The sequence below is a fragment of the Mustela erminea genome, chromosome 8 (assembly GCF_009829155.1).
Source record: "Mustela erminea isolate mMusErm1 chromosome 8, mMusErm1.Pri, whole genome shotgun sequence".
Classification (NCBI taxonomy): Eukaryota; Metazoa; Chordata; class Mammalia; order Carnivora; family Mustelidae; genus Mustela; species Mustela erminea.
The window spans coordinates 22,473,601-22,496,758 of NC_045621.1; the positions used below are offsets into that span (position 1 = coordinate 22,473,601).

The 23,158-nt window shown below is 33.8% G+C and overlaps 1 protein-coding gene across 5 annotated transcripts in view; it reads right to left on the bottom strand.

Moving 5' to 3' along the window:
- The window catches only part of ERBB4 (erb-b2 receptor tyrosine kinase 4), a 1,157,734-nt gene that overhangs the window by 696,961 nt on the left and 437,615 nt on the right, over positions 1-23,158 (bottom strand). For 4 of the 5 annotated variants that reach the window (XM_032354682.1, XM_032354680.1, XM_032354683.1 and 1 more), the window contains exon 2: positions 22,877-23,028. The exons of the other annotated variant lie outside the window; for it this stretch is intronic. In XM_032354682.1, coding sequence (XP_032210573.1) covers positions 22,877-23,028 — 152 coding nt within the window. The remainder of the gene's footprint in view (positions 1-22,876; positions 23,029-23,158) is intronic. 5 annotated transcript variants of the gene reach the window in all.

A 23,158-nucleotide genomic window follows, 5' to 3' on the forward strand; every position in this document is an offset into this window, starting at 1 on the left:
GAGAGAGAGACAGTGAGAGAGAGCATGAGCAAGGAGAAGGTCAGAGAGAGAAGCAGACTCCCCGTGGAGCTGGGAGCCTGATGTGGGACTCGATCCCAGGACTCCAGGATCATGACCTGAGCCAAAGGCAGTCGTCCAACCAACTGAGCCACCCAGGCATCCCACAATTTTTTTTTTTTTAATATTAACAAAAATAGCAACTGAGGGGTGCCTGAGTGGCTCAGTCAGTTAAGCATTTGACTTGTTTTCAGCTCAGGTCATGATCTTCGGGTCATGATACTGAGTCCCACATCAGACTTCATGTTCAGTGGGGAGTCTGCTTGAGATTCTCCCTCTCCCTCTGTTCCTCCCCTCCACTTGCTCTCTCTCTTTCTCTTTCTCTCTAAAATACATAAATAAATATTTAAAAAAAAGAAAATAGCAACTGAAAACATAAATATTAAAACTTCTTTTTAAAATTTTTTTTAAAGATTTTATTTATTTATTTGACAGACAGAGATCACAAGTAGGCAGAGAGGCAGGCAGAGAGAGAGAGGAGAAAGCAGGCTCCCTGCTGAGCAGAGAGCCTGATGTGGGGCTTGATCCCAGGACCCTGGGAAATGACCTGAGCCGAAGGCAGAGGCTTTAACCCACTGAGCCACCCAGGCGCCCCAATATTAAAACTTTTTATATTCATTGCTGTATGTCAAAGGTTGATATGCAGTGTTTTCAGTAAAGACCTTGTTTAAGGATTTTATTATATTGTATTGTGTTATATTGTGCATTTCAATGTCCTAAGATTTTAAATTTACAGCAACTTTTATTGTCCTCTAGAAAGATAATAATTCAATAAAATGTTTCTTAGAAATATTTTTCTCTGAAAATTATTTCACTTTTTAAAACACCATTAGAGGTCTGAATCATTAAGCATTGATGGAGTGTCCAGTATATGACAGTTAACGTCCTTAGCACTTTACTTACATTAACTAATTCAAAAGTTATTACAACCCAAAAGGTGCTATTAATAATCCCATTTTTCATATAAGATTAAATACTTTGTCCAAGTTCATTCAGCTCATAAAAGTGAATTCAAACCATACAACTGACTCTGGAGTACATGGTCCTAACCACAACACTCTAATGCATATCTGGAGTCACACAAACTCAATTTGACATTCTTTATGATAACAAGATATTTAGAAAGCAGTAATCAAATGGAGTTGCACTTTGCTAGAATATTTTGATTTCGAAGTTGGGTAAAGAAGTCTATTTTTGAACTGTTATGTGTCAGTTGTCATGGTAGATACTCTATGGTTTACCATTGCATTTGGACCCTCTGTGGATGTTGGCACTCTTATTATAAAGAAGAAATTAAGGCTGAAAAAGGTTAAGGAATTTGTTCAAGGTCCTATAAGGAGAATTTATCAGACACCAAAATCCTTTATCTTTCAGAGAGATACTATCTCTCAAAGTAATTGGGGCCTAGAGAACTCCATTAGGAAATTACCTAAGAAATAAGATTAGTTGACTTCTGGAAATGCCTCTAGCCCCAAATATCTCCTTCAGTAGAATTCCCTAAAGCTTAACATTCATGGGAAAACTCTAATCTGAAAAAAATCCACTGAGTCTCCAACTGTTGAAACTGTATTATAAATTAGTTTGCCAGATCAGGGTCTCTAAGTTTAGAGACCATATCTAGGTCATTGCAGATATTTGAGTCCAGTGTTTCCCAGAGGGTGATAAACAAGATAATTTCAGGTGTATAGATAACATTAAATAGCACTGAATCACATTGTATGAAACTTCTTGTCTCTGATTATACCAAAGAGAAAGTCTTAGTGTGGTGTCTTTATTCCTTAACAATTCAAACTCTTGGCATTATTTTTTCCTAAAGAAGAGAAAAAGAAAGTTTCAGGCTCTAAGTCTTTAGCAGTCATGCTTTTTCTTAGTGTTAATGTTTTTATTGTTTTATATTTATGTTGGAGGTATTAAAGTTTCTTTTTCTTTTTGGTCATAATTTTGAATTTAATTTTAAAATATATTTAGTTATGTAGAAGATTATTAAATGAAAATAAGAATACAGCTTTTGTAGGTAGGAAGAATTATGAAGATATTTTAATATTGACTAAAGCTATAAAATATCATCCTAATCTAATATTTTCATTTTATGAAAGAGAAACAGGAAACTCAGAGGGTTAAATAATTATTACTGTATCACATAATCAGAGAGTTTAAAATCTTGGTTTTCTGGTTTCTTATTACCCATTTGAAATTAGCACTGTGTAAGTTTAAGGCAGGAAAGTATAAAGACACAGTAAAAGCAAGAGTGATATGAGACTTATATGGAAGATACCCAAAAAGTAGCTCAGGGTATAGATAGAGATGCTTTCTGAGACATCATTCAACAAGCAAAACTGTCAATCAAGAAAGATCATGAAATGTCAACTAATTCCAGGCAAAATGAAATCTAATAAGATGTTGGTTAGTAAGTTTTAAACCTCCTAAGACAAACCACCCAAGTATCTTATCATTTGAATAAAAGACTGAAAAGTGAAAAGTATTCAATAGTAAAGGAATGAAGTTTTGAAGAAAGATAAGAAGTATGTTCATAGGACATGCTAGTGTTTTCTATGTTATACCTTAATACTCTCCAAGTCCCTGTTGGATATAGCCTAGGTAAGAAATGCTATAAATGAATAAAGTTATAATGGAAAATCAGGGGGAGAGTGAGTGATTTCAAAAATGCATCATCTACTTCTAAACACCTTGTTAAATATGTTATTAAAAGGTTAGCAATGTTATTATCTGCCTTTTGAGAAGTCAACCTATAACCCAACAACACAGAGTGTTTGCCAGAGAAATAGTGCAGCTCTTCAAGAAAATGAAGTGTCAAAAAATTACAAAGACCAGAAGTTTTCACCAACTTTGTACCAGATGCACAACATTCTGTCCCTCCTTTCTTGATCTCTCTCAACTGAGTACCCACCATAGAAAGAGAACAGAATTTTATCGTAGAGACAGCAATGCCCAGTAGAATGGATATAAGATTTGGACATAGAGAGACCTGAATTCAAGTCCTAGCTACACCCTCCTTCTTGCTGTTTGACTTTGGCAAATTCTATCTTCTCTGAACAATGTTGTCACTGGATTACTGTGAATATATAAAAGAAATGCTCAGGGACAGGAAGAGAGTTAAGTGGGAACCTATAATGTGCCAGGCTCTTTAAATTCATCTTTTCTTTGCTGCTTTATGGTGCCAATGGCCCAGTGCCTGGAAAATACAAGGTGTTCAATTAAGAGTTCCTGTCCATTTGCCCTATCTAACAAGGCACCCCATTATATTGTTAGAATGCTCTAATTGTTAGCAAAATTTTTATTTTAAGCCAAAATCGGCCTCCTTTCAACTTCTGCCTAATTCTGTCTTCTGGAACAACTCAAAACTAGGCCACTCCCTTTTCTATGAGAGCCCCTTAAATGTCTGAAAACAATTACCATGTTTCCCTTTAGTACTCTCCGCACCAGGGTCAACACACCCACTTCTTTCAAACTGTTACTTTTAAGATGCTGTCTGGAAACATACTGTCCCAATTGCCTATTATAAACACAATCTAAGTCAATTCTATCTTTAAATGCAAGGTCTTTATCTGAACATAATAGTCCAAATGTAGTCTGAAAAAAGCTGTGGACTCTGTGCTGAGCAGCTTACTGACCAATGAATTAGACTAACTTTTTGCAGCATTCATGGTAGCAGGATATGTGACTTGTTCCCATGTATTTGAGGATGGGGCAGCGCGTGGGTCAGGTCTGTTACACAAGACAGGATTAAACAATTAAAAAGCAATAAAGACTAGATCTATTTCTGTGGGAAAACATATTGTAACAACTTGCTGTGAGGTTTCCCCTGTAGTTAAACTACAGATATGGTATGAATTCCATAATGAAGATGTAGAAGGCATTAATTGGGCTTAATTACCTGTAAAGTTAAACTTTGCTATGAGTTCTCAAGTAAGTCTCTTCAGAATGTTCTGGTTTAGGTTCTGCCAGCCACTGATGCATGACCCTGGGCAAGTCAGTTAACCTTTCTGGGCCTCAAAGCCCTCATCAGCAAAATGAAATTGTCCCACTACTTCACAGGGACGGTGAGAATCGCTCAATTAAAAAGACAAATTGTGCATAAACACAAAGATACCGGGGCAAAAGATGCCTTATAAATCTTGAATAGAGAAGTCAAAGGTTTTTAAGGTGAAGCTCTCTCGCTCGAAAGATTAAAAATCTAAGCAATTTGGAAAGTGGTGTGGAGTACATTTTAACATGCTGTATTTATTAGCATATTTCTGCACTCGGCTTCCCTCAGCTTACCCAAACCCATCCTGTCCACAGACTTTTATGTATTATTTGCTTCTCTTTTCTTCAAAACTTTTTCACCTGGCCTAACCCTTCTGAGAGGACTCAACTTCTTTCCTTTTGTCATATTCCTCTTTATTTGTGTCACAGGTCAGTTAAATCATACCTTTTGCTTCCTTAGAAAGGATATTAGATGGCCAGTTCTAGGAGTGCTGATACGTTCCCAGCAACCTTCATGGGGATTAACAAAGCAGATGCTGTTGGTACTGCCTCATAGAAACAAAATGAAGACTGGAGACAAAAAGCCCAGCTAAGTCACACTCCAGTGACAGCTGATAAATCCTTTAACTGATAAGGAGGAAAATCCAAAAGGGACTTTCCCAGAGCAGAGTCATCTGTGAATTCCGTTACCAGAACTGCTCTCAAGCTAGTCCCAGCAATAAAATGGCAGCTCCCTGTCTTTGTACATATGTTAGAACTACATGCAGCAAACAAAGAGCCAAGCTTTTTTAGACTACATCTCTTAGGGAAAAAAAAAAAAAAAAAAAAACTAGGTTATTGCCCCAAAATGTTTAAGCACGGCCAATCTTTTGCTGAGCTTAACTTTGCCTGATGAACCTCTATCAGAGTTCAAAAAAAAAAAAAAAAAAGTAGCAGCCCTCTAGTTTTTGCAAGCAGAAATTATACTGCTAAACGCTTTACTAACTCCATTCTCTGGCTACCCTCCCTACCCAACATTCTCCTATGCCCTGATGGGCGGGCCTTAGTTAGGTACAAAGCACATTTCTATTAAGAGAATCTTTCTGAAAAACTGAAACTTAAGAAATGCCCCTACATATCTTTGGAAACAACTAGCTCTCCTCCATATGTTATGATTTTAAGGGGGAAAATGTAGGTATCCAAGTGCACAGTTGTGAGATCTTTTTGGTCTACTTCTTAACCCACAGCCTCTACATATAGTTAGTCATGGAAGCCTTGTTAAATCTTTGCTTACAAGGATCACTGAATGGATCTCATGCCTTCAACTCTCACTACAACCAACTGGTTCCAGGCTCTCATCAACCTGATGTCCTGGTTATTAAAACAGGTCCATAGTCCCATCAGATTTAATTCTGCAAAAAGTACTTTCACATGAATAACATGTCAGATCTTAAAAGCTCACCACAGTTTGACTCTGACCTCTGTTTTCTACCTGAATGTCCTAGCACTTCCCAGTTTTTCTTGCATCTCAACTCTACCCCCCAATACCACAAATTAATCCTTCCTTTTTTTGTCTTTTCATGCCTCCAAATTTGTGTAGTGCATGAAAAATGGAGATTTTCCAAGTGAAAGTACACCAAGTATTCTTTCCCCATTTTCTCTATTCTTTAATAACTCTCATTCTTTATTTTCACAACCAACATAAGCTATATGTTTTCTGTGGAGGTATTTTTTGTGTTTTTATTTTTAAGATTTTATTTATTTATTTGACAGAGAGAGAAATCACAAGTAGGCAGAGCAGCAGGCAGAGAGAGAGGAGGAAGCAAGCTCCCTGCTGAGCAGAGAGCCCCATGTGGGGCTTGATCCCAGGACCCTGAGATCATGACCTGAGCCTAAGGCAGAGGCTTAACCCACTGAGCCACCCAGGTGCCCCTCTGTGGAGTTTTAAAAAAGACTTCATTTGTTTATTTGAGTTTAGGTTTACAACAAAATGGAGAGGAAGAGATTTCTCATAGACCCCTTACCACTACAAGTACATAGCCTTCCCCATTACCAACATCACTCACCAAAATGCTATTTCTTTTCTCTTTTCTTTATTTTACATATTTTTCAAAGATTTTATTTATTTATTTGAGAGAGAGAGATACTGAGAAAGAGCATGAGTGGGGAGGAGAGGGAGAAGCAGGCACAACATCAACAGGCAGCACAACACGGGGCTTGATCCCAGGACCCTGGGATCATGATCTGAGACCACGGCATACTTTCAACCAACCGAGCCACCTAGGTGCCCCTCCCCTTTTTTTAAACCTAGGATGAGTCTGCATTGACACTTCAAAATCTCCCTAAGTCTATAGTTTACCTTAGGGTTCACTCTTGGTGCTGTATATCCTATAGGTTTGGACAAAATTATAATGACATTATTTTTATTATTCTATTTTCACTGCCCTAAAAATCCTCTGTGATCTGCCTATTCATCTCTCTCTCTGCCTCTCCATCCTACCCTCCAAGAAACAACTCTTAACATCTCCATAGTTTTGCGTTTTCCAGAATGTCATGTATTTGGAATCATATATTATGCAGCTTTCATTTTTACTTCTTAGCATTTAAGTTTCTTCTAAGTCTTACTTTCATGGCTTGATACCTCATTGCTTTTAAGCACTCAAATATATTCCATTATCTGCATGTACCACAGTTTATTCATCCATTCACCTACTGAAAGATATCTTTGTTGCTTTCAAGCTTTGGTAATTAAAAATAAAACTGTTATAAATATCCATGTGCTGGTTTTCTGTGGACATAAGTTTTCAACTCCTTTGAATAAATATTAAGGAACAGAACTGTTGAATCATATAATAAGAGTGTATATAGTTTTGTACAGATTTACCAAACTGTCTTTAAGAGTGACTTGCCTTGTACTTGACCCCAATGGAAGAGCTTCAAGTTTCTTTCCATTACGTATGATGTCAGCCATAGGTTTTTTGGTAGATGGTGTCTATCAAGCTGAGAACGTTTTTCTCTATTCCTAATTTTCATAATGAATGGGTAAATTTTTATCATGAATAGATGTTGGATTTTGTCAAATGCTTTTTTTGCACCTATTGATATGATAACATGATTTTTTTTTTTTTGTCTGTTGATATGATGGATTACATTAATTGATTTTCAAATGTTGAACCAGATTTGCATTGGTAAATTCCACTTGGTCATGATATACAACTCTTTTTGTACTTCTTTGGAGTTAACTTGCAAATATATTGTCGAGGATTTTTATACCTATGTTCATGAGAGATACTGGTCTGTAGTTTTCTTTCCTTGTAATACCTTTCTCTGGTTTTAGTATTAGGATAATACAGGCCTCAGAATAAGTTAGGAAGTATTCCCTCTGCTTCCATCCTCCAAAAGAGATTGTACAGAATTTATATATATATACATATAAATTTTTTTTTTTCTTAAATGTTTGGTAGAATGCACCAGTGAATTCATCTGGGCCTGATACTTTCTGTTTTAAAAGATATTTATTGATTCAACTTATTCAGTAAACTAACCCTATTCAGGTCACCAGTTTGTTCCTATGTGTAGACTGTGTTTTTCAAGGAAATGTTCCATTTTATTTAGGTTGTCAAATTTGTGGGCATAGAATTATTCACAGCACTCCTTTATTATCCTTTTATTTTCCATGGTAATTGTTGTGCTGTTCCCATTTTCATTTCTGATATTACTAATTTGTATCCTCTTTTTTTTTTTCTTAATTGTCCTGAATAGAGGCTTATTGATTTTATTGATTTTTTTCAAGGAACCAGCTTGTGTATTTGTTTATTATCTCTATTGATTTACTGTTCTCAATTTCATTGATTTCACACCTAATTCTCATTATTTCTTTTCTACTGCTCACTTTGGATTTCATTTGCTGTATTTTTCTAGTTTCCTAAGGTAGAAACTTAGATTATTGATTTTATTTTTTTAAGATTATATTTTAAAATAATCTTTATCCCCAACATGAAGCTCAAACTTACAAACCCAAGATCAAGAATCACATGCTCTACCAACTGACCCACCCAGGCACGCCAGATTATTTTTAGATCTTCCCTCCTTTTTAATACATGTATTTCTGCTTTAAAATACCCACCAAGCATACTTTTGCTACAGCCTATAAATTCTGTTGCTATGTTTTCATTTTCATTTAGTTCAAACTATTTTTTAATTTCTCCTGAGATTTCTTTTTTGATTCATTTGTTATTTAGAAATGTATTATTTAATCACCACATATTTCGGGATTTTTCCAGCTGTCTTTCTGTTATTGATTTCTACTTTAATTCCTCTGAGGTCTGAGGACAGACATTGCATGATTTCTATTCTTTTAAATTTGTTAGGGTCTGTTTTATTGCCCAGAATGTGATCTATCTTGGTAAGTGTCCCATGTGAGCCTGAGAAAAATGTGAAGTCTGCTGCCATTATATGAAGTAGTAGACAGATGTCAATGATAGCCAGCTGATTGATGGTGTTGTTGAGTTCAATTATGTCCTTACTGATTTTCTATTGCTGAATCTGTTCATTTCTGTGAGATGTGTGTTAAAGTCTCCAACTATGATAGTAGACTCATCTGTTTCTCCTTGAAGTTCTATCCATTTTTGCCTCATGTAGTTTGATGCTATATACAGGTTGAAAATTATTATGTCTTCTTGGAGAATTCATATTTTAACATTATGTAATGCCTTTCTTTATCCCTGGTAACCTGCCTTATTTCAAAGTCTGCTCTGTTTGATCAATATTGCAATTTCTGTTTTCTTTTGATTAGTGTTAGCATGGTATTTTTTTCCTCCATATATTTACTTTTAATCTATATGTGTCTTTATATTTAAAGTGAGTTTCTGGTAGACCATGTATACTTGGGTTATACTTTTTTTGTTTATTCTGGCAATCTCTTTTAATTGGTATATTTGGATCATTTACATTCACAGTGATTATTGATATTGTTGGGTTAATATTCTACCACATTCATTATTCTTAAAGAATTGTAGCTCTTGCCATTTGTTCCTACTTTTTTCTTTTATTTTTTTTTCCTGCTTTTTGTGGTTTTGAGAGTTTATATGATTTCATTCTCTCTCCTTTCTTAAATATTAGTTTTAGTTTTGTGGTTATTTTTTTGTTTTTGTTTTTTTAGTGGTTGTCCTAAAGGTTGCAATATAAATTTACAATTAATCCAAGTCCACTTTCAAATAACATGTCACTTCATGGTTAGTGTACCATATAATAAAAAATAATCTAATCCTTCCTCTTGTTTCTTGTATTATTGTTATCATTCATTTCATTACATGTAAGTGTATATATGTATGTAAATATAATAAATATGTTAAGCATATATAATTGAATATAGCTATTTTTATTTTGAATGAACTGTTACCTGTTAAATCAATTAAGAATATGAAAATAAAAGTTTTTACTTTATCTTCATTTGTCCCTTCTTCAGTACTCTTCTTTTCTTTATGTAAATCTGACCTAATTTAGTTTCTTTAAAGATCTTCTTTTAACATTTCTTACAAAGTAAGTCTACTGTCAACAAATTACCTCGAATTTTGTTTGAGAAACTCTTTATTTCTCTTTCACTTTTGAAGGATAATTTATCAGGGTGCAGAATTCTAGGTTGGCATTTTGGTTTTTTCTCTCAACAGTTAAATACTTTATTCATGCTCTTCTTGGAGCACATCTCTGGTTTCTGAAAGGTCAGATGTAATTCTTATCTTTGTTCCTCAGTAGGTAAGGCATTTTTTTCCTGCTTCTTTCAGGATTTCTTTCTTCATCTTCAATTTTCTATGGTTTGGAAATGACATGTCTAGGTAGAGTTTTTCTAGCATTTATTCCTACTTGGTGTTATCTGAACTTCCTAGTTTTGTAGTTTGGTATGTGACATTAATTTGGGGAAATTTTCAGTCATTATTGTATCAAATATTTTTTCTATTGCTCTCTTCTCCTTCTGGTATTTCCATTATGTGTATGTGACACCTTCTCTTGCTGCCCCACAGGTATTATTTATTCTATTCTATTTTTGTTTGTTTGTTTTCAGTCTAGGTTCTCTTTGCTTTTCAGTTTTCAAAAATCCCATTGAGATACCCCCTAATTCAGAGATTCTTTCCTGGGTCATGTCAGTTTGTTAACAAGCACATCAAAAGCATTCTTTAATTCTGTTCCAGTGGGGGTTTTGTTTGTTTCTTTTGTTTTGTTTTTATCCCTAGCATTTCTTTTTGGTTCTTTCTTAGGATTTCCATCTTACATTGCCCATCTGTTCTTGCATACTGTCTACCTTATCAATTAATGCTCTGAGCACATTAATCATAGTTGTGTTAAATTCCCAGTTCAATAATTCCAACAACTCTGCCATGTCTGTTATGATGTTTTCTCTGTCTCTTCAAATTGTGTTTTTTTGCTTTGGGCGTGACTTGTTATTTATTTATTTATTTTTTTAAACAGTCAGACAAGATGGGGAAAGGATTTGTTGTAAATAAGTTATGGGGTAGCAAGGTGTAGGGGAAGGGGAAGCATTCTATTGTCCTGTAATTAGATCTCAGGCTTCTAGTGAGCCTATGCCTCTGGACTGTGAACAACATGAGTGCTTCTTAAGGTTTTTTTTTTTGCTTTGTTTTTCTGTTTTACTTTTTTGTTTTGTTTTATTTTTTGTTTTCCTCCCCTATTAGGTGGAACAGGGTGGCTAGATTAAGCTGGAGTTGGATATTTTCCTTCCACATGTCAGTTAAACTCTAATATCATTCCAGTAGATTAAGCTCTGGTTAACTAATTTCCACCAAGGGCAGGCCTTGTTAAGGAGAATGCATTTCAAAATGGTTCCTTTTCTCCTCCTTGTGTAGAAGCCTGAGGGGACTTTTCTCAGGATATTTACTATGGGAACTGCTCAAGCTCCTGGAATAAATAAATCTCATCATATTGTGGAGATCCCTGACTGGGCCCTCCTGAAGTTCTTACCTTTCATACTTGTCTGCCCTAATCCTCCAGCAACCTGCCAATTACAGTTCAGCTTTTGCTACGCCAGCAGTGGTTCACACAGTGGTTTTAGTGCTGAATCTCTGCTCTAGTTAAAACTTAGTTCTCCGTATTTGCTTGTCAGTCTCTACCATTTTGGTGGCAGTAATTTGCCCTATGTACTCTCCTTTCTTATGGATTCAAGAAAAGTTGTGGATTTTTCAGTCTGTTTAGACTTTTACTTACTGTTAAGTAAAGTGAAGTGATGACTTCCAAGTTCCCTTTACATGGGACAGGGAACCATTCCATGACCCCTTTTTATGCTACCCCCAACACACACACACATCTAAATATATACCATTCAATCATCCATCATTTATCTCACACTTTGTGTGTGTGTGTGTGTGTGTGTACACACAGACAGTGTGAAGGGGCTGGAAATATAAAGATAGATAAAATATAGTCCTTGCTCTCAAAAGGATTAGAATTTATTCTGGGTATGTCTATGGTATTTACCACCTATACCACTTTTTCAGTATTTACAAGTTTAAGATAAGGACTGCTAACTTACAGCTCTATACTTCTTTGTAAAGCACAGCACAAAAAATTACAGACCTGGCAATCAATAAACACCTGTTTTTTGATAAATAAAAATAAATAAATAAAATAAATATAAATATATGTAGGAGTTGCCTTATATCAATTTCCCTCAAAACATGTTCTAAGTAACAGATGGGTCATTGACAAACAGTGGACAGTAGCAAGGCATCATGAAAGTGTCTGAACTATAAAATGAAAGAACTGGGTTAAAGTGCTTGTTTTTTCCATTAGCAGTACACTCCTAAGAAAGTGACTCAAATTTTTGAAGCCTAAGTGTCATCACCTATAAATAAGCATAATAACACTTAGACATAAGGTTGCAATAAGAAGCGGAGGAATAGAATCAGCATAGTGCTTTATATCTCCCTCAACAAATCGTTAAGTATCAGGTATTAGTCCATGACAACCTAAAGGTAATTCTGAAAGTGCCTATACATACTGTGCTTCTTATTACAGAGAATATAGTTTCAGTACAACAAAATTCACTGAGAGAAAACCATTTAACCCAGTTTATGTGCTCAAATAACAAAAGTTGATTAGACATTTATTCTCATTGGCTTGACACAGTATCTACATAAATTGATGAAAATGCAAAGTGCATCCCACAGTCCAACACATTCCTACACAGAGTCATATATGCTGTCATACAGATATACACTAACTACTAAAACATTAATTTTGGGGCACCTGGGTGGCTCAGTGGGTTAAGCCTCTGCCTTCGGCTCAGGTCATGATCTCGGGGCCCTGGGATTGAGCCCCGCATCGGGCTCTCTGTTCAGCGGGGAGCCTGCTTCCCCCTCTCTCTGCCTCTCTGCCTACTTGTGATCTCTCTCTCTCTCAAGTAAATAAATAAAATCCTTAAAAAAATTAAAAAAAAACATTAGTTTTGCTTGGATTGGGGTTGGAGGCAGGGATGGCAATACAGATTGAACTTGGGGTACATGTTAACGTTTGAGGATTTTCTTTTTTTTTTTTTTTTTTTTTTTTCGTTTGAGGATTTTCTAAAATGAGAAGTGTGGAAAGGCATTCCAGAGAAAAAGAAAATTGCATGCAAAAGCATAGAGACCTTAGTTTGTAAAGAGTAACTGGATATAGGGGATCATAATATAATGGAGATATAATATAATACAGAGAATCTCAGATATTCAAGGCAGTCCAGAGAAGAAGATACTTAGAGCTGTAAAGGTTATATGGCTTTGATCTTCACACAACTGACTCCACAACCAGACTACTTACCTATCCATTAGGTTTTTAATGTATCAGTGTTAAGTACCTAAGTTAAGTTTCCCATGTTTCCACTCTAGGTAGATATTATTTATTATAAACCAAATCATTTCATGGAATATAAATAAAAGACACCATTGTTTCTACTTGACATTAGGGAGAGGAGATTCAATTAGAAAAGTAAATAATGTAAAGAAAAAAAGATGCCAGTGCAATCATTTTCTTTTCCTGACTATATAAGTTATGAAGAGTACAAGAATTCATTCTTACTGTTATTCAATTTACTTATTTATTCATTCCACAAATATTTGCTGAGCAGCCACTATATGAAAGAAACTATTATGTGCTAGAATTCTACAGTGAACTAGACATGGCCCTTGCCCTCAAGGTATTTACTATTTAGAAGAGTAGCAAAAATTAAACAAATGCTTAAAAAATTAAACAAATGCTATAAAGGAAGTGCTACAAAGAATCATAGAGTGCTATGAATGTAATAATGGGAAGAACTCAGTAATATATGTGAGTTAGTAAAGCTTCCCTCAAGAAATGACCTTTAAAAAGAGTTTGGAATTTAAACAGAACTTATCCCAGGCAGGAAAAAGGGTATGTATTTATATTTTTTGGTGGGGGAGAAGGTCCTAGAATGAAAGGAAGGGCAATCAAGCTAGCGAGAGCCTAATATAGAAAGGAAGTTGGCTAAGACTGAACGATAGCCCTGAGTTTTAATGTTATCAGCAATAGTGGAGGACAAAGCAGGGGCCAATATATAGGGGCCAATAATATAGGAACTCAATACGAATTTTGGCCATTGTTCTCAGAGGAGGGGAATTTTAAGAAAATAAGTAATATAATTCAGCATATAGCCAAATTTGCTTATACTTTGACCTCTTTTTCTTTCATGAACTCTTCCCAATGCTTCACTAATAACTTATTAAATTCTTTCATGAATGCTTCCCAATGATTTCATGAGATGATGTCTTATAGACTGTTGAAACAACTCTCACTCACTATGAAGAGAGTTTGTACATTTTTAGCTGTTGATTAATTCTTAAGAACAGCCAAGAGTTTGACTTGTGATTTCACCTCTCTGAAAATACAAAATCACTACCATGCAAAACAGAACCTCTAAAAAAGCTTTATAAAAATTTACTGTCAAGTACTCAGAACATAGCTCAGTAGAGGCTACCTAAGGATTGGGATAAGAAAGAAAGAAACCCAATAGGGTTAGATACAGTCTACATGTACTAGGTGCCAGGCACCCCAAGAGGTACTTTTTTTTTTTTAAATCTGTGGGGTAACAAATTGCTTAAGGGGATTTATTTCAACATTCAATTACATATTCCAATTTCCATGTAGAAATTGAATAGAAATGATTTCAAAGAGGCCTATAGTTAACTAAAACAAATACCTTAAATTTATCACTTTCATTATATATTTTAATATAATATTTCACAGCTAAATGGGTTCAAATTAGGGATTAGGAGAAATAATTGCAGTGTCTCTAAATGCAGCAGTCTTCACATTTTATTTTTACACTTTTGAACTTTAAATTATACTCTACGTGATTGAAGAGAGACCTTTAAAATTGGTTTGGTCTGCTACAATATGGCTCATCTTTTCTTTTTTGAAAGAAACAGTGTTCCATTTTAAGAGTCAGAAAAATAAAGCTGATTAAGAGGTTCATAGTTATAAATTTTTAAAGGCCTTTATTTGATTATTATCTACCGTTTGGATTTTGGATTCAAATGGTAGCCCATTGCCAAAATGTTTCTAGTTAATCTTAAAAACTCACATAAATATTTGTTTAATGATATTTTTCATATTTTATTCAAAGACCTCTCTCTTTGAATCAAGGTCTTTGCTACTTACAAATAAAAGAAAGAAACTTTTTACATTAATTCCCCTGAGCAAAGAGTACCTAAGAATCATAGAGTGAAATGGGTTTGTTACTTGTATATTACACTAATTAAGGTTAAGATAAGCCTATAAAGTCATTATACTCACCGCTTAAGCCAAATTTAAATACCACAACCTCCAGAGATACAAAGGAACACATGGCATCTGCTCAGCATTCTAATAAATTCATTTTTAATTTAAGCACATTTGCAACAAGGGCATTTTTTTTTCCTGGAAAATGCATTACAATTTAGGGACTTAAAAACTTATTTTAAGGAGTTTTCAGTAATATTCTCTTAGAAACATTATATAGGTTTAATATTTTATAATAATTTGACTCAATCTTAGAAAATGGTTACTAATTAATACTTAATGTATCAGTATAAATGGCCAATAATTTATATTTATTATACATATATTTATATATATTAGAATTATAAATTATACAGGTATATTTTTTATTTCTACCCTTCTTTTCAAAACTCCTTCAAATATTTATTCTACTAAATGTACATCTTTTTATAGGTAGTACTAAATTTATCTTGTTTTTATTAGAGAAAACTGTTAAATATTTTTATTTAATATTTCATGTAAAGGATTAAGAAGAAAGTTTGAAAAATATGCTTATATAACTGCTGAAGCAAAAATATAGACATTTTCTTCTTTTATCATGTAAGAGAACTGAAGAGCAGCAGGATTTGAGTCATGTATATTTTCAGATTAAATGGTATTTAACCTTTGAGGAAATTTTGTTTTTTCCCTAGGCCAAGTATAAATTGCATAGCTTTTTAAAATGCAATACAACTTCTATGATTAGATTTAGTACAAAATCAAATTTCAATTTAAAAGCCAGCTGTAAATACATAACACAAAACTGCATATGTATTATATTTAAGTCTTAAAACAGCTTTCAGAAACTATCAAAGCTTTGAAAATTCCATTTAACCCAGAATGTCTGCTTTGACCCAACAGACATATTTAAACATTATTCTACTTCCTTTTTGGTATTCTCCATCTCAATCAGCTAAGATTTCTTCATCAAAATACCAAACATACTTTATGTTTTACCATAAGTGTAGTTATGTGTGAAATTCAGTTAGAAAGAGAAATTAAGTAAAGATTTGAAACAGTCTATCTTAGTCTAATGTCTGTTTAGACATATTTCTTGAAGGGTGCAGTTTCTTCAAACTTAATGATGATTCATTCTAAGTGTTTGGGATATTGAACTTCACAGTCTTTTCTTGCCACCTGTCCCAATTAGAGGCATGGAAGAAAAAGTTATACTACTGTGCTCAATGAGTAAATAGTTAAGGAGTATAAATACTTGATATAAGAATCTAATTTAGTTGTCTAACATTTAATAGAGTTACAAATACATCATTTATGTTACAAAGTAAATCAGGAAAATTTAGATTCAGGCTTGTTCTCCCTTACTATGCAGTACAAAATGTGTGTACAGCTTTGAAATAGATATGCTGTATTAGAAAATAGTGTACTTACATCATCTTTCAGGTAAATGTGAAAATATAATACATAAGGATCTACCTTATTATCTCATAGATGTTTCATCTAACTGGTGTTTTCCTCTTCAATTTTTTTACGATTCTAAAATAAGACTACTTACTCATCCTGATTCTAATCAATCTCCCCAACACAATCCTTGTCACACAAGTCATTCTATCGAGTATTTAATAAGCTAAAACCAGACAGAGTCAATGGTCACCACTGTTTAAAAAATCTATTCAACAAATTATTTTCTAACGCAAAGGAAAAAAGTATTTTGTAAATTACCTTTTTATTTTTAAATATGAATTCTTCAGTGTAGCATTTTGATAAATCACACTATGCAGCAGATGCTTAACCAAGGCACGGTTAGAGTTAAATGAGGATGAGAAGGATAAGTGAAACAAATACAATTATAAAAACCACTCCCTATACTGTTGGATTTAATTCTGGTCATCTGCTTTGAATTGACAAAGGACAAAAGTAGACCCTGAAGTTAGAAGTAGGTTGAAATGTAAATATTTCAGAATTTTATATTAAGCCTGACTGGTTACAGAAGCTAAGCTAAGGAATAGGTGAAAGCAGAGTTACTTGTTAAAACATGAAAGTCATTACTGCCAGCATCATCCCTGATTATATTGTAACAGAACTATGCTAATGAAGCCAAGGTCTTAGGTTCCCATGAGCCAGCCAGCATCTTGCAGTCTCTGAGTTACAGCTTTATCTGCCTTTCTGCAAACATGTGTCCTTACTCAGAAGAGGAACTATGTGTGAGTATAAAATAAAATATCGTAAGTTCATTCCCAGCACTGGAAAAGCAATGTAAATTTCATGTCCAAAGGACAGTGGATGTAAAGCAACATCCTCATACATGAAGGATCCCATATATAATCCTAATAAAGGAGAATGATAGCTCCATGACATTATATGATACTAATTATTAACTAAAAGACAAAGAATATTTGAAATTAAAAATAAACATTTCCTTTGGTAGAGATAAATGAACTATTTATATGATTTCTAATAAGAAATGATACTGGAATCTTATTTTTAAAAATAAAGTTCAAAATGGCATTATTTCTTACATATACAAAAAATTCCCTATATCTCTGTGCCAAATATATAATAAAAACAGCTAATTTTTTTCACCTGAGGGAAGATATATTTAAGGTATATTTTCATTTTAAAAATCTATACTTTCTGGTCTTTTTCAAAGACATCACCTTTTGCTATCAATACCAAAATATTAATGCTGCTACTTGGAGCAATATCATAATGTATTAACTTATTTTGGATTCATTTTTCAGTAAAGACATCTATAACCATTAAGATTCAAAACTTCAATTTTATACAATAGCATAGAGATGGTCAATGAATTACTACTATTTTTAATATTGGGTCAAAGGATCAACTGTTAAAATAAATTTATCTCTTCACAATCCTAACAAACACTATTTCCAAAGCAGTTTTCACACAACTAAATTCAAGCTACAGATTACAAATTATTACTTATTATAGTAACGGTTAAAGATAGGTATCCATACACCTCATATGTATGCTACATTATGTATTGCTTTCCCTTTAATTGGCACCTAATACTTATTTGCTTAAAGTGAATATATAAAATAGAGAAAATAAATGTAAAGTATACCTGCTGGTAGGTCTAAAAAGGTACCTTTTTAGAAGTATGGAGTTATTGAATGCCAGCATTAGCAAAGAGGACCAATGGAATGAGAAAAGAGAGAAAACTCTCAAGAATTCCAATGAGGGTATAAGGTCTAAAAGTTCATTCCCATTATTTGCTATATTTCACCTTGTTTGAGAGAGTTCACAAAGAGTAAGACAATAACACAAAATCTGTGATTTTTATACCTGTTGTTTTCTATTATGTCTTAACCTTGGGACTGTGATAAAGTACATAGTAAGTAAGTTTTGGGGCCTTTTTCTAGCCAACTCTGTGATGTCTCAGGGGTCTAATGTTAAATATTGTCAAGTAGATCTTTTTTCCCCCAAGAAGAAATGCAAAAGCTTGGAGGTTACAACAAAGCTGGGTGAAAAGGTGCTTATAGAGATAAGCACCAAGGCTAATATAATAACAGTATCTTAAAAATAATGCATTTCAAAGTATTTCAATAAAATACATCAACAAAGATTGAGGAAGTATCTCCAAAACGTTACAGGGTGGTTTTTTGTTTGTTTGTTGGTTGGTTGGTTGGTTGGTTTGGTTTGGTTTTTTAATTTATAATATAGAAGTACATCTTCCACGTCAAAGGCATACTTTTTTCTGTGTTCTTGAGGTCTTGAGAGAGGTACTAGATGGGATATTTTGGTTTTAATAAAAGAAAACAAACCGGATATTTTGGTTTTAATAAAAGAAAACAAACCTATCTAGTTTAAGGAAAAGGGATAAAATCATTACAAAGTTACTCTCAAGTTCCAGGAGTATCTCATGGATTACTAGCTGTAATACAATCAGTCATCAGAAGCAGACTGGAAACTGGAAATTCCCTCACCAATAAATTGGGGTGAATGGTCATTCTCTCTTTCTCTTCTCACTGTTTAAGTGTGTTTGCTCCATTCTGCTGTCTGCACAGCTCTCTCTGACATCCAAATGACAAGGAAAAAACATTAACTACATTCTGGTACCAAAAGGGTCAAGAAATTAACTAACACAGAATGTGTCTTATACTCACACACCTGATCTGTGATGCTGTCATACTGAGATAATATGAGGAGAGGTAGACATATTCATCTAGAGAACATATAATACATGAAATAGTGATCTATAAAGTATCATCAAATTTTATGAAAAATATTCATTTACTTGTCTTTTAGGCAGATACTTAATGAAAGCTTATGATATTTTAGGCACTGTTCTAGAGATTGACTATTCAGATAGCAAAAGAGGTAAACAGGGTACCAAAGTAAGCTGCTCTCATGAATTATAGAAATTAGAGCAGTTTCATACAAAAAATAATAAAACAAAATACTATGAACTTGTTAATTAGAGAAGAAAATAAGGATGGAAGATCTTTTAAAAATAAAGGTAATTTCCTATGTTCTTAAAGACAGAAGTTAATTCCAGAAATAAATTTAAGATCCCTATCTATGAAAACATTAAAGGTTTGAGTCATTCTGAAAGGAAGGGAAATTGCACACCTCTTTAAGCAGTTGCTCAGTAAATTACAGTTATACAAATATATCTGAAGGTTATGTAATAGAAGAATAGGTTAATGCAAGATTACTATTCACTAATATAATTCAAAACTTATTGGAAATATTAGCATAATGTAAAATAACTAGTTTTCCTTTACATGCACTCTACTTATTATAATGTGCCAATATTGGACAGATTACGTACTTTGGAGGGAAGCCACTAAGAACACAAATGAACCATAATGCAGTTATCTGGAGTGAAATTTTTATATTACAGTTTTTCCCTGCTATCTGAAAGTAGTGTTCCTATTAAACCCTCCCTACTCCAAAATGGTACAAAGCAAAGAAGCAATTATCATTTTGTAAAAGTGAAAATCCTCTTCAGATTTCTTCTGGTTAGTGAAAACAGAGAGTCAGGTAGGTCTTACATAAAAGTGAAGTGACATAAAGTGAGTTTTGACTATTGGAGAAAGCCTGTAAATGGAGAACTTTTAGCATATTCTAAGGTACACTTAGAATACAGTAGCATAATAATACAGTAGCTAATTGTGCCTGCTTTTAAGGCTCAATCAGAAAAGTAGTTAGAACACTGACATAACCAAAAAACAAAGAATGGGGTATCTAGAGAGGTCTGTCCTTGGCCCACTTTCTGGTCTAAGTATTTTCAATCCCTCTTGATGATTTTATCTAAGCCCCAAAGGTTAACTTATTTGGATGCTGATGTCCCCTAAATACCTGTCTATAATATAAGGCTTTCCACCTCCCCAATTTAATATTTTATTCCATCCCCAAATTTATCATCAACCATATTACAGCATGGGTTCCATGAAGGTGAGAATGATGTGTAATTTATTTGCATGCATATGTCTCATCTCTAAAGCAGTAAACATTAAGTACGCATTTAATACCTCTGACTCTGGACCTTCTTTCTAAGCCTGCACTTATATTACTCCCATTGGAATGTCTTTCTCTTCTATCTACCCACTTTGTAAGCCCCTATTCATTTTTTCATGATTCAACTCAAGAATGTCTTTGATGAAATCTTTCCTGAGTCTTTCAGAATTAGCCATTCCTTTTTTTGCCCAGCACTCACACCTATAATTAACCCAAGACCATACCTTCATTCAGATTCTGGCTTCTCATTTCTGTTTTAGCAACTATAATTTTTATATATGTATATATAATCATATTATACACTTTATATCTATACATATATACACACATAAATGCAATACTTTCATATTACTCATCTGTAACCCTCTACACGACTGCAAGGTTGTTGAAGTCAAGGACAATAGATTACTTACTATTGTATTCTTGGGCTAAGACTATCTTTGAATGAATACTTATATATCATGTAGAAATGGCTATTTTCCAAAGGAAAAATAGATAAGTAAAACAACAAAAAAGGTGTTATTAGTAAGGAAAAAAAAACCCATTAGAGCTATCTCTAAATCAGTAGATGACAATAAATATATGTTTATGGGGTAGTACCAAGATTACATGAAATTTTGGAGATGGTACTTAGGTACGAACAATTATTTTTTTAAAGAAACAACTTAACTTTTGTTCCGCATAGAAACCTTGATCATCCTTATTTTATTCTTTCCCAAATTTGTTTATTCTATTATCTTACTTTTTACTCAAGATGACTCTTAAAAAGGTAGAATATCCAACAATATTAACCATGTTGCTCAAAGATCTGTAGATTACTTTCACATTTCTAAATATTAAAAATTGACTTGAATCTATTTTTTTAAAGATTGCCATTTATAATATCCATGACTATATTTTGTTAAGCCAGTGGAATCTCACTCCATATACGGCAAACAAAGTCAAGAAAACACAAGAAGAAAAACAAAGATTTTAGATTGCCTTTTAAAATTTTCTCATATTATTCCGATTGAATAACTATTTAACTTATTTCTTTTTCCTGATTCAGAATTCAGATCTCAATTTTCCTTTTCTGTAACATCATTGAACTTCTTGGCATTTCTAACCAAATCAGCTCATATGCCATCAAAATCTTATTTTGATGTTGGAGAATAAAATCTATCTGAAAATAATCAACATGGGTTAGAAGCTTGTAAACCAATTTTAATAACTAATGATGCATTCCTTTGAAGTGGCTATTCTAGGATAGCTTACAAGTATTCTCTTCTTGAAACAATAGTCCAAAAAAGAAAAAAACAAAAATGTTAAGCTCTTCTAAGGCTCTCTTATTCTAGAACTTTGATAAGTTTTACTATTTACTTTTGATAAACAAAAATGCCATAACTAAATATCATAATTATTAAAATTTTTGACATATAACCCACAGAACCAGAGCTCTGATAATCAGGCAACAGAATATGGACACACCTTCCGTCCCTCTACTGATCCTAGTATGATAGTCACTTTATAAACAGGCATTGGAAGCTTCTTAGTGTTACTTAAGTTTTGAGATGGTTTATTTTCTGACGTTGTTGCTCTTCTGTATATATTTGTTACATAAATTTAAAGCATTTAAAAATCATTGCCTTTTTTTTGTACTTATCCAAGTACAGAATTATTTCAATAATTATAATTCTTTAAATAATTCACTATATCCCAAACAGCTTACTGTATCAGTATCTGAAACACTTTTGTCTTGATTTACACAAGACGGTACTCCTAAGAAATGTGTAAATACTACTGAAAAGATCAAATATATTATAGGGATGCTGCTATTTAAAATATATCTTGTTAGTTCTTACATAAAGAATAAATTCATAGGTATGCAGAAGACCATACCTCTTTGAAGTTCAGATTTTTCTCTTGCCTACTCTGGTAAAGCAAAACATAAGAAACTGAAGGCACAAAGCACTGATAGTCTGTTTAACAGACTGAGGATGTAAATGAGAGCCAAAACAAGTTTGCAAAAGGACTGGTTGTCTCTGAGTAACTTTATATGCACACATATGCATTTATATGCAAGCATATATCAACCTACCTAAGTACTTGTAATTCCCTGTGTCTAATTTAACTAATTTGTAGGTTTTCAAAAACAGATGTCATTTTTCTTCTACAGATAACAGTTCTAATGTTATTATGGTAATATGGAGTAGTCTGAAATTTCCAAAGTGACAGAAAAAGGACAGGAAGTGAGATTACTAAAGTTACCAATTCTTATCTGATTAGTCCTCTGACTCTCCTAGTTCCCAGCCTAACAGTTTTCCTCTTGACTGAAATTCAGAAAAAAGCAGACTTGCTAGATATCATGCACCGTAGGCTGACAAAACCTTTCATCAATCTTAGAGTAACAGTAACTGCTCTGAACCTAGGGTGTCAGTCATGATGGTACTGTTACTCTTGTTCTTTTCCTGGGCGTGCCTCGGTATCTCTTATCTTCTGCCCACAGTCATGGTCCCTGCCAGGCAGAAGACTATCACCATCAAATACAAGCAAGCTGGTCTGTCTTCATGCATTGTGACACCACTGTCCACTCACAGAGAAGAGAAGAGAAAGAAAGAGACAGCCTTACCCGCAGAAAGGAGAGGTCCCGGTTGTGCTCGATGCTGGTTATCTCCAGGTTGCCCATGACCACCTCACAGTTCTCATAGTATTTGCGCAAGGCTCGATACTGCTGCTCCAGGTCCGAGAGAGAGCTCAGCTTGTTCTCTGTTCCTGCACACACTGCCAAGAAAAGAAGATACAGAGGAAGTTATATAACCTCTCCATGACATGCACAATGACAATATCTCTCTCAACACTCTATCCCCCACACTCTATTCTGTTTCCCCAAATTAAAATATTTTTCATGCCA